The 12,328-nt window shown below is 43.7% G+C and overlaps 1 protein-coding gene across 2 annotated transcripts in view; it reads left to right on the plus strand.

Annotated features, from left to right (window-relative positions):
• Positions 1-12,328, plus strand: part of LOC145511219 (uncharacterized) — a 321,565-nt gene that overhangs the window by 20,047 nt on the left and 289,190 nt on the right. For both annotated transcript variants that reach the window (XR_014057648.1, XM_081504081.1), the window contains exon 4: positions 3,053-3,175. Coding sequence is in view for 1 of the 2 variants with exons in the window: in XM_081504081.1 (XP_081360207.1) it covers positions 3,145-3,175 (31 nt within the window). In the remaining variant the exon portion in view is untranslated. The remainder of the gene's footprint in view (positions 1-3,052; positions 3,176-12,328) is intronic.

Below are 12,328 nucleotides of genomic sequence, written 5' to 3' on the forward strand. Positions count from 1 at the left end.
TATTGCCTTTATGAGAAAAGCAAGGATAGAGTACCTTCAAGAAGGCTGTATGAGTCAGCTTTGTCTTCATAACAAGCCACTTCAAAACCTAGTGACTTTTAAGTTTAAGTTCAGACAGACATCTATTTGATGATGAATCTGTGGATGGTGACTTGGGCTGGGTTCACTGGGAAACTCCTCTGTGTTCCATGTGGTGTCACCTGGGTGTAGTGCTACTGCTGTGACCTTAGCTAGCTGGCTGGGATGTTTGGGACACCTGGGCTTTTCTTTTATCTTCCATCATGGCGTGACTGGGACCAAATGGTTTATGATGGTCTTTTTCGTGTCTGGCAACTGTTGCTGACTTTTGGCCAGGTCATCTATCTCCAGCAGGCCAGAGACAAAGTTCTGAAAGCAGCAAGAGAAAGTGTAGGTCCCAGGGTGTAAGTGCTTTTCAAGCCTGTGCTTGCATTGTGTTTGCTGATGTCCTATGGCCAAAGCAAGTCACTTGGCCAAGACCCGACCAAGTTAATGCAGAAGGGGACTGTGTAAGTTTGTGTGTCCCAGGAAGCATGGCTTATTGGGGCCCATTATGTATCAATCTACCAAATATACCCTAGACCAAGGACCAGAATGTCTCCTTATCATGTCTTTGCCTTTCTCTGCAGGTCATCTTCATTCCTTTACACAAAGCACTTGCCCATTTCTGGAATCCAGGGATCACTTCTTCAGCTTCCCACTCAAAGGGAACAGATCTTTTCCTCTTTAATTGTATTCTGAAAATCACTGGGAAGAACTTTGATTGGTCTGCTGTGGGTCAGATGCTAAACCCAGGGTTAACCAATTGGGATATGATCATTGGCAGTTCACAGTGGAGCCTCATATTTGGCCAGAGGTTGCGGAAGGGGCAATTTTAAGAGACACCATTCTAAAAGTGAATTGAGATCCCTTTAGGAATAAAGGAGATATATTGGCCAGAAAAGACAAATAGATGTGCAATGTTGGGAACCACTGAATAGAAAACCTCACAGACTCTCTTTTTGGATTTTTTTTTTTAATATTTATTTGTTTTGTTAGTTGGTTGGGAGAGTCTGGATTTAGTAAAAACTTAAGCTAATTTAAAACTTAATTTATATTGTTTTCCAAAACGTTACCTTACTAAACCAATCTACACATTTTCCTTACTTTCTTTGAAAAAATGCAGACCAACATCCACCACTGGCCCCCGTGGGAAGATTTCTGAGTGTTCTTTGTGGCAAACATACCACAGAGATTACATTACTTGTCACTCACCTGCCTCTGCAATTGTGTTGGGAAAACAACACAGAAAGTGAAAGAAGAAAGACTTGCGTCCTTAATTGGCATATCGGTCACATCAATGAGGGTCTATTTTTTCCCTCCAATCCTGTTAGGAATTTAAGAGCATGCTGACAAAGATCCATATCCGGATCTGTGAATATACGGGATTTCTGGCAAAGCAAAAATGCTGGGATCACCTCTCCAGCAGGGTGTCTGATGGAGGCATTCCAGATGAGTGTCACCAAGGGTCCCAAGCATGAGTGGAGTGTAAGGGTGCCCTCTTGCTTTTCAACTGGAGTGAGGGACAGTGAAGAGAGGCAACCACTGGAAGTGTCAGAGAGCAGAGAGATGCTGGCCTTTGGGGAATGTGCCCACAAACAGTAGAGATTCCTGAAACGCTTTGAGAGAGGCTCTGTTGGTAGCCATGGCGATGTTGGATTTCTCATGTCCCCACTGCCAGAGAGTGAGTTTGTTCTCAGTTCCCAGGGGCCTTAGCTGGTGCAACCGTGGCTTCTTTCAGAAACCTTCTAGACAAAACTCTTGCTCAGAAGCACTTCATTAACTGGTGGAACTTGCTCCTCACCATCTCGATGCCCTGCGGCGTTTCACAGGCACCCCCTTTCTGCTCAGCAAACATTTGTCAGTAATTGTGGTGTCATCACTTTTAGTTAACATGCTCTGGTTTGCCTTCAAGGGGTTATTCAGTTCTCCTTTGGATTCTTTCTTGGCAATTACGGTGTGTTTATCAGCAGGATTGCTGAGGAGTCTCTGTGCTGTGACTTTGAATATGAAAACTGTCTGGTATCATGTATACTCAGTTCAAAATTCATGCTTCTTTCTCTCTGCATTCCTCAGTCTGATCTCCCCTACCCACTAGTCCTGAATGGGAATTTATGAAAGATACTTGGGCCCTAACAGGGATTTCTCACTGAAGGCAGTGGACAAGCCATTAAGAAAAAAGTTTCAATTGGGGAAACTGTACAGAGGTCCATGAGAAGCTGCAAGAAGACTCCAACTTCAAGGCTGGGCTACAAAGCCAGGAGCTAGTTTAAACTGTCCAGGGCACATTCATGGTGCCAGGAGTGAGGGTGAGAGCTGGGGCAGTAGAAAAAAACAAGAGAAAGTTTTCAAATGACTGCCTAGAGTAATAGGGATTTTTTCATAGTGCAAGAGGGCAAGAGTTAATGAAGCTTTATTTCTTATTTGCTACATCTCTATTACCATTTTTTTCCCTTCAAAACATATTTCAAGCAGTCATGATGCTCCAAACATAGGAAGTATAAAATTAAATGAAATATGGTGTCTGCCTTTGTGTATGATGCTGATGAGTCAATATATAATTGGCTAATACTCTGATGACAGTCCTTGCAGGATGCTTGGGGGGCATTCATGTGTCTCTTCATCTCACAGTATTTACTGAGTGCCTGCTGTGTCCCAGGTGTTGTGGTGGGCTGGGGACACAGAGATGAAAAAGGCACATGGTCTGCCTACAAAGACTTCACTTTCTGGTGCAGGGGTGACCTGTGAACACAACCTCAGTGTAGCGAGGGCTGAGATGCAGACAAGAGGTAATTTTACAGAACTCCTTGGAAGAAAACATACTTGAGAGTCTTTGCTTAAACTTTTTGTTTCTTTGTTTGTTTTGCTTTAGGCAGAGGAACTAGACATCTTATTTTATCATAAAACAATTTATGGAAATGTGTATACGTAACTAAGTTTAAAAATTCTCTCCATTTAATCTGAAGTCTGAGATGATGAATTGCTCCCCCTGCAGAGGAAGCCTCAATGATGCAGCACTGAAGAAAGATCTTTGAACTTCGCCGGGTGGAAGACAGAAGCCAGCACCCAGAGGACTGTCCTGCTTAGATGCAAGTGTGTTCTCCGCGGGAACTCCTCAGTGAGTTCCCCCTATGCATTCTCCTGGAATCTAGTGAATGAATCAGATGTTCAGGGGCAAAAGGGGCCCTGTTTTTCCTTTTGGATAAAGATTCAATTATTGCCTGTCTAGATCTGGTTGGCTGTTTTAAATAAGCCTCTACCCCTCGGGAAGCCTTTCATGGTTCAGCTGGGATGGTTAAAGAAAGCCCAAAGGAGCCCTGGAGTGGGACTCCCAGCCAGAATTTGAATGTAAGTGAGATCTGACAGCCCTTCCCAGCCTCTCTGCACCAGGAGATGTTTTCTGCCCAGTATCATAGTGTGATTCTAGGTCGAAGAGTCCCAAGGAGGATGTTCATCTTTCACCCCAAATTCACATGCCTTAACTCCCTGCATGATAAAGGGGTTGACTGATAAGCAAACTGCCTGTACTGTGTGATTCCACCCGCTGCATCAGGAGTTGCTCCAGGCTGCATCTCCCAGGCTTCTCAGCTCACCTGCCTTGTCTAGAACTATTTGTCCCTGCTACAGTGCAGCAGTTAGGAATGTGGGCTCTGGATTTAGACAGGTTTGGTTATGAAATCCAGTTCTGCCACTGACTAGCTGTGAGGCCTTGGATGAGTTGCTTTACCCCTCTAGACCATTCTGTAAAATGAGTATAATAATAGCTATGCATCAGGATCCCAACAGGAAATAGGTGCTGCTGTATTCAGGTGAGGATCATTCAAACAGGCCTTGTTCACACAAGGAGAAATTACAGGTGTGTGAAAGGTTTTGGAAACCACCCTGACTCATAAGGGAACCCAGGTTAGTAGTACAGAGCTGCGGCCACTCCTAAGCCAGTAGGAAAGTTGGGAGAAAGAAGGAACAGGAACCAAAATGGGGAAGAGATTGTTGAAAAAGGTCTCTGAGAAAAGTCCTGACCTTAGTCCAACAGAAATGACTCGACAGAAGGCTGGGGGCAAACTGACTTTCCTTCCTGTCTCCAAATTCCTGTTCTTTTGAGGCTCCCTGTTGTCCCAACCCAACTAGAAGTTGGAGGCCATGAGACGAGGCAACATAATCTGTACAGACCAGCCTCCCAGGGCAGGGCGCAAAGTGAAGGAGGGTGGGGATGGCTGTATAGGGTGAATGTCCCTCAGGAACACGTTCATGGTGTGGCTGAGCTGATCAGATGATGAAGTGGCATTAAGGACTAACACAGTTCTCAGTACCAAGTTTTCAATGAAAGTTAGCCAAGATTATTAGTATTTCTCTGTTCTAGGTCAACAGTGAAAGAGTTGTCAGTGATTTAGGGCTGAGCCGATAAAGTAGGGCCTATCAGGAGTAATGGAGGGTTAGGGAATGATGAGTCTTTGGTATCAAAGGAAAATTAAGTTTTGTTTCTCCTTTCCTGAGGAATGTTCAGATACTTCTTGCAACCTGTCCCTATCAGCTCTTCTCTGACATTTTTGATAGCATGTGAATGTGCTATTTTGAAGACAATGTGATTTAAACTACTAGTCACTTTAATAATGGTTCTTGAAAGAATAAAGAGTTTTTTGAGTTATTGGAGGGGCAGGAAATGGGGCCTCCACTTGCCAAGGTGCTCCCAGGTAGGGTGTCTTCTCTGCGGGTAGCATCCAAGATTTACTACCAGCAAACATTTGCAAAGAATGCCTGGATTCCAGATATTGTTTTTTTATGCAAAGATGGAGAAGCTCTACACAGTCAGCAAAAATAAGACTGGGAGCTGTCTGTGGCTCAGATCAGTTCAGTTTAGTCAGTTCAGTCACTCAGTTGTGTCCAACTCTTTGCGACCCCATGAATTGCAGCATGCCAGGCCTCCCTGTCCATTACCAACTCCCGGAGTTTACCCAAACCCATGTCCATTGAGTCAGTGATGCCATCCAACCATCTCGTCCTCTGTCGTCCCCTTCTCCTCCTGCCCCCAATCCTACCCAGCATCAGGGTCTTTTCCAATGAGTCAACTCTTCACATGAGGTGGCCAAAGTACTGGAGTTTCAGCTTCAACATCAGTCCTTCCAATGAACACCCAGTGGCTCAGATCATGAACTCCTTATTGCCAAATTCAGGCTTAAATTGAAAAAAGTAGGAAAAACCACTAGACCATTCAGTTCAGTTCAGTCGCTCAGTCATGTCCGACTCTTTGTGACCCCATGAATTGCAGCATGCCAGGCCTCTCTGTCCATCACCAACTCCCGGAGTCTACCCAAACTCATGTCCATCGAGTCAGTTATGCCATCCAACCATCTCATCCTCTGTCGTCCCCTTCTCCTCCCGCCCCCAATCCTACCCAGCATTAGGGTCTTTTCCAATGAGTCAACCCTTCGCATGAGGTGGCCAAAGTATTGGAGTTTCAGTTTCAACATCAGACCTTCCAATGAACACCCAGGATTGATCTCTTTTAGGATGGATTGATTGGATCTCCTTGCAGTCCAAGGGACTCTCAAGAGTCTTCTCCAACACCACAGTTCAAAAGCATCAATTCTTTGGCACTCAGCTTTCTTCACCGTCCAACTCTCACATCCATACATGACCACTGGAAAAACCATAGCCTTGACTAGACGTACTTTTGTTGGCAAAGTAATGTCTCTGCTTTTAGATACGCTATCTAGGTTGGCCATAACCTTCCTTCCAAGGAGTAAGCGTCTTTTGATTTCATGGCTGCAATCACCATCAGCAGTGATTTTGGAGCCCCCAAAAATAAAGTCTGACACTGTTTCCACTGTTTCCCCATCTATTTCCCATGAAGTGATGGGACCAGATGCCATGATCTTAGTTTTCTGAACGTTGAGCTTTAAGCCAACTTTTTCACTCTCCTGTTTCACCTTCATCAAGAGGCTCTTTAGTTCTTCACTTTCTGCCATAAGGGTGGTGTCATCTGCATATCTGAGGTTATTGATATTTCTCCCGGCAATCTTGATTCCAGCTTGTGCTTCTTCCAGCCCAGCATTTCTCATGATGTACTCTGCATATAAGTTAAATAAGCAGGGTGACAATATACAGCCTTGACGTACTCCTTTTCCTATTTGGAACCAGTCTCTTGTTCCATGTCCCGTTCTAACTGTTGCTTCCTGACCTGCATACAGGTTTCTCAAGAGACAGGTCAGATGGTCTGGTATTCCCATCTCTTTCAGAATTTTCCACAGTTTATTGTGATCCACACAGTCAAAAGCTTTGGCGTAGTCAATAAAGCAGAAATAGATGTTTTTCTGGAACTCTCTTGCTTTTTTGATGATCCAGCGGATATTGGCAATTTGATCTCTGGTTCCTCTGCCTTTTCTAATACCAGCTTGAACATCTGGAAGTTCACGGTTCACGTATTGCTGAAGCCTGGCTTGGAGAATGTTGAGCATTACTTTACTAGCATGTGAGATGAGTGCAGTTGTGCGGTAGTTTGAGCATTCTTTGGCATTGCCTTTCTTAGGGATTGGAACGAAAACTGACCTGTCCAGTCCTGTGGCCACTGCTGAGTTTTCCATATTTGCTGGCATATCGAGTGCAGCACTTTCACAGCATCACCTTTGAGGATTTGAAATAGCTCAACTGGAATTCCATCACCTCCACTAGCTTTGTTCGTAGTGATGCTTTCTAAGGCCCACTTGACTTCACATTCCAGAATGTCTGGCTCTAGGTGAGCGATCACACCATCGTGATTATCTGGGTCATGAAGATCTTTTTTGTACAGTTCTTCTGTGTATTCTTGCCACCTCTTCTTAATATCTTCTGCTTCTGTTAGGTCCATAACATTTCTGTCCTTTATCGAGCCCATCTTTGCATGAAATGTTCCTTTGTATCTCTAGTTTTCTTGAAGAGATCTCTAGTCTTTCCCATTCTGTTGTTCTCCTCTATTTCTTTGCATTGATCGCTGAGGAAGGCTTTCTTATCTCTCCTTGCTATTCTTTGGAACTCTGCATTGAGATGGGAATATCTTTCCTTTTCTCCTTTGCTTTTCACTTCTCTTCTCTTCCCAGCTATCTGTAAGGCCTCCTCAGACAGCCATTTTGCTTTTTTGCATTTCTTTTCCATGGGGATTTTTTTGATCCCTGTCTCCTGTACAATGTTACGAACCTCTGTCCATTGTTCATCAGGCACTCTGTCTATCAGATCTAGTCCCTTAAATCTATTTGTCACTTCTACTGTATACTCATAAGGGATTTGATGTAGGTCATACCTGAATGGTCTAGTGGTTTTCCCTACTTTCTTCAATTTAAGTCTGAATTTGGCAATAAGCAGTTCATGATCCGAGCCACAGTCTGTTCCCGGTCTTGTTTTTGCTGACTGTATAGAGCTTCTCCATCTTTGGCTGCAAAGAATATAATCAATCTGATTTCGGTGTTGACCATCTGGTGATTACCACGTGTAGAGTCTTCTCTTGTGTTGTTGGAATAGGGTGTTTGCTATTACCAGTGCGTTCTCGTGGCAAAACTCTATTAGCCTTTGCCCTGCTTCATTCTGTACTCCAAGGCCAAACTTGCCTGTTACGCCAGGTGTTTCTTGACTTCCTACTTTTGCATTCCACTCCCCTATAATGAGAAGGACATCTTTTTTGGGTGTTAGTTCTAGAAGGTCTTGTAGGTCTTCATAGAACCGTTCAACTTCAACTTCTTCGGCGTTACTGGTTGGGGCATAGACTTTGATTACCGTGATATTGAATGGTTTGCCTTGGAAACAAACAGAGGTCATTCTATCGTTTTTGAGATTGCATCCAAGTACTGCATTTTGGACTCTTTTGTTGACCATGATGGCTACTCCATTTCTTCTAAGGGATTCTTGCCCACAGTAGTAGATATAATGGTCATCTGATTTAAATTCACCCATTCCAGTCCATCTTAGTTCACTGATTCCTAGAATGTCGACGTTCACTCTTGCCATCTCCTATTTGACCACTTCCAATTTGCCTTGATTCATGGACCTGACATTCCAGGTTCCTATGCAATATTGCTCTTTACAGCATCGGACTTTGCGTCTATCACCAGTCACATCCACAGTTGGGTATCGTTTTTGCTTTGGCTCCATCCCATCATTCTTTCTGGAGTTATTTCTCCACTGATCTCCATTAGTATATTGGGCACCTACTGACCTGGGGAGTTCATCTTTCAGTGTCCTATCTTTTTGCCTTTTCATACTGTTCATGGGGTTCTCAAGGCAAGAATACTGAGGTGGTTTGCCATGTCCTTCTCCAGTGGACCACATTCTGTCAGACCTCTCCACCATGACCCATCCGTCGTGGGTGGCCCCACACGGCATGGCTTAGTTTCATTGAGATAGACAAGGCTGTGGTCCGTGTGATCAGATTAGCTAGTTTTCTGTAATTCTAGTTTCAGTGTGTCTGCCCTCTGATCAAATCCCTTATGATTATACACTGAAAGTGAGAAATAGATTTAAGGAACTAGATCTGATGGACAGAGTTCCTGATGAACTATGGATGGAGGTTCGTGACATTGTACAGGAGACAGAGATCAAGACCATCCCCATGGAAAAGAAATGCAAAAAAGCAAAATGGCTGTCTGAGGAGGCCTTACAAATAACTCTGAAAAGAAGAGAAGCAAAAAGCAAAGGAGAAAAGGAAAGTATTCCCATTTGAATGCAGAGTTCCAAAGAATAGCAAGGAGAGATAAGAAAGCCTTCCTGAGCGATCAATGCAAAGAAATAAAGGAAAACAACAGAATGGGAAAGATTAGAGATCCCTTCAAGAAAATTAGAGATACCAAGGGAACATTTCATGCAAAGATAGGCTCGATAAAGGACAGAAATAGCATGGACCTAACAGAAGCAGAAGATATTAAGAAGAGGTGGCAAGAATACACAGAAGAACTGTGCAAAAAAGATCTTCACAACCCAGATAATCACGATGGTGTGATCACTCACCTAGAGCCAGACATCCTGGAATGTGAAATCAAGTGGGCCTTAGGAAGTATCACTACGAACAAAGCTAGTGGAGGTGATGGAATTCCAGTTGAGCTATTTCAAATCCTAAAAGATGATGCTATGAAAGTGCTGTGCTCAATATGCCAGGAAATTTGGAAAACTCAGCAGTGGCCACAGGACTGGGAAAGGTCAGTTTTCATTCCAATCCCAAAGAAAGGCAATGCCAAAGAATGCTCAAACTACCGCACAATTGCACTCGTCTCATATGCTAGTAAAGTAATGCTCAACATTCTCCAAGCCAGGCTTCAGCAATACGTGAACCATGAACTTCCAGATGTTCAAGCTGGTTTTACAAAAGGTAGAGGAACCAGAGACCAAATTGCCAACATCTGCTGGATCATCAAAAAAGCAAGAGAGTTCCAGAAAAACATCTATTTCTGCTTTATTGACTACGCCAAAGCCTTTGACTGTGTGGATCACAATAAACTGTGGAAAATTCTGAAAGAGATGGGAATACCAGACCACCTGACCTGTCTCTTGAGAAACCTGTATACAGGTCAGGAAGCAATAGTTAGAACTGGATATGGAACAACAGACTGGTTCCAAATAGGAAAAGGAGTACGTCAAGGCTGTATATTGTCACCCTACTTATTTAACTTACATGCAGAGTACATCATGAGAAATGCTGGGCTGGAAAAAGCACAAGCTGGAATCAAGATTGCCGGGAGAAATATCAATAACCTCAGATATGCAGATGACACCACCCTTATGGCAGAAACTGAAGAGGAACTAAAGAGCCTCTTGATGAAAGTGAAAGAGGAGAGTGAAAAAGTTGGCTTAAAGCTCAACATTCAGAAAACTAAGATCATGGCATCTGGTCCCATCACTTAATGGGAAACAGATGGGGAAACAGATGAGGAAACAGTGGAAACAGCATCAGACTTTATTTTGGGGGGTTACAACATCACTGCAGATGGTGATTGCAGGCATCAAATTAAAAGACGCTTAGTCCTTGGAAGGAACGTTATGACCAACCTAGCCAGCATATTAAAAAGCAGAGACATTACTTTTCCAACAAAGGTCCGTTTAGTCAAGGCTATGGTTTTTCCAGTAGTCGTGTATGGATGTGAGAGTTGCATGGTGAAGAAAGCTGAGCACCAAAGAATTGACGCTTTTGAACTGTGGTGTTGGAGAAGACTTGAGAGTCCCTTGTACTGCAAGGAGATCCAACCAGTCCATCCTAAAGGAGATCAGTCCTGGGTGTTCATTGGAAGGACTGATGTTGAAACTGAAACTCCAATACTTTGGCCACCTCATGCAAAGAGTTGACTCATTGGAAAAGACCCTGATACTGGGGAGGATTAGGGGCAGGAGGAGAAGGGGATGACAGAGGATGAGATGGCTGGATGGCATCACCAACTCGATGGACATGAGTTTGGGTAAAGTACGGAAGTTGTTGATGGACAGGGAAGCCTGGCATGCTGTGATTCATGAGGTCACAAAGAGTCGGACACGACTGAGCCACTCAAGTGAACTGAACTTGCACCTTAATAAATCCTCATAGCTGCCTTATGAGGCATTGTTAGCCCCACTTTACAGATGAAGAAACTGAGGCACCAAAAGTTTCAACTTTTTAACATATAGTTCTCAAAGTTCTAAATGGTAGAGCCAGAATTTGAATCCAGTCTGACTGCAGAGTCTCTGTTCTTCTCTACCCTGGCTGTGTTGGCTTTCCTAGCTGTAAGTGTAACATCTGCTCCATAATATGTGTTCAGGAAGTGCTTACTGAATTAATTGGAGTAAACACACAGAACTATACTTTAAAAGTTTTAACTCCTTGAACTATAGCCCCTTATTTGAAGCCAGGGCCGGCATAATGAATTTATATCCCTGAGGCACAGGAAAAAACCAGATTTAACACATTAAAAAAAAAAAAAAGAACCTTTTATTTTATATTGGAATATAGCTGATTAACAACATTGTGCTAGTTTCAGATAGTGGACAGAAAAGTGACTCAACCATGCATACACATGTATCTATTCTCCCCCAAACTCCCCTCCCATCCAGCTTGCCACATAGCATTGATCAGTGTTCCCTGTGCTATGTAGTGGTATGTATGTACATGTCCATCCCAAATTCCCTAACTCTCCCTTCAGATTTAACACTTTAAAGTCAAACTGTTCTTATATATAAACTAGTTTATATAGGGTCCGTTTTTGCTCATGGGCTATGACCTAACATGGTATAAATAGACTCACACACAAACTACCCACACCACACCTTTCCCAGGTAGTGACAAGCTGGGATAACTTAAGAGAATAAGATTCCAACTCATTTCTTTGTGTCTTTGTAAGAAAATTCCAGCAGCTCACATTCAGAATGTTGCCTTTGGTGGGAAGCAGCTCTTGGCTGCACAGAGAGCCGAATGTTATCAAGGCCTTTGGGATTGACTGTAGTTTAATCCCAAGGTCACTGGGAGGCCAGAGCCGAGCAACTGGAAAGAATGTTGGCCCCTGAGCCCGCCGAGCCTCCAGGCACACTGGCCTCCCGCTGCAGGCCTGCCCGTCAGCACTGTGAGAGTCCGTACCAGCCCTTAGCAGCGCAGCAGCCGCGCTAAGGGGATCCCCCCCTCCCAGGAAGGAAAGAAGGGCACCTCCTTAGCTGGCCCTCCTTCCTTCTTGCCCACACAGCCCATCTCCCCGCTCACACAAAAGACTCTTTCAGCAGCCGGTTACCTAGATTTGAACTTTTCAACAAGGCTTTTTGTTTTGATTTAGTTTTTTTTTCCTTTAAGCTCCACATCTAAAATACCAGATCCTGCTGTTGCTAAGATTAAGGATTTTCTCCTCGTTTTCTCCCTCAGCTCACTTTCCGTTGACTGAGAAGGACCAAGAGATGGATTACTGTTCCCTTGCCAAATGCGGAGAGGGTACTTGAGCTCTGGGGGGCTTACACTGGGATTTGACATTACTCAGCCTTGTGCTAATCATTCTTAGTTACTCCTCAACGCTCTCCTCAAAGTCACAGGCGTTTGTGTCGGTAACTAAGGCCTCCTGAAACCACTCAGCCCTAAGTGTACACAGGAGAACCATGGAGTTGGAATATAAGGTAATTTAACATGAGTATTTATATACTATACAGGGCGTGTGCCATGATTCACTCAGCTTATTTTCATTTTATGCATTTTCTTCCCATTTGCAGTCTTTATTTATTGCAAAGTTGAGGCTATTAGCAAAATAATACGTCGGAGTGGGTTTTCTTTTTCCTTTAGACATCTTTTTTTTTTTCCTGCTTTCTACTT

The sequence above is a fragment of the Giraffa tippelskirchi genome, chromosome 6 (genome assembly GCF_054371585.1).
Source record: "Giraffa tippelskirchi isolate mGirTip1 chromosome 6, T2T-mGirTip1v1.2.pri, whole genome shotgun sequence".
Taxonomy (NCBI): domain Eukaryota; kingdom Metazoa; phylum Chordata; class Mammalia; order Artiodactyla; family Giraffidae; genus Giraffa; species Giraffa tippelskirchi.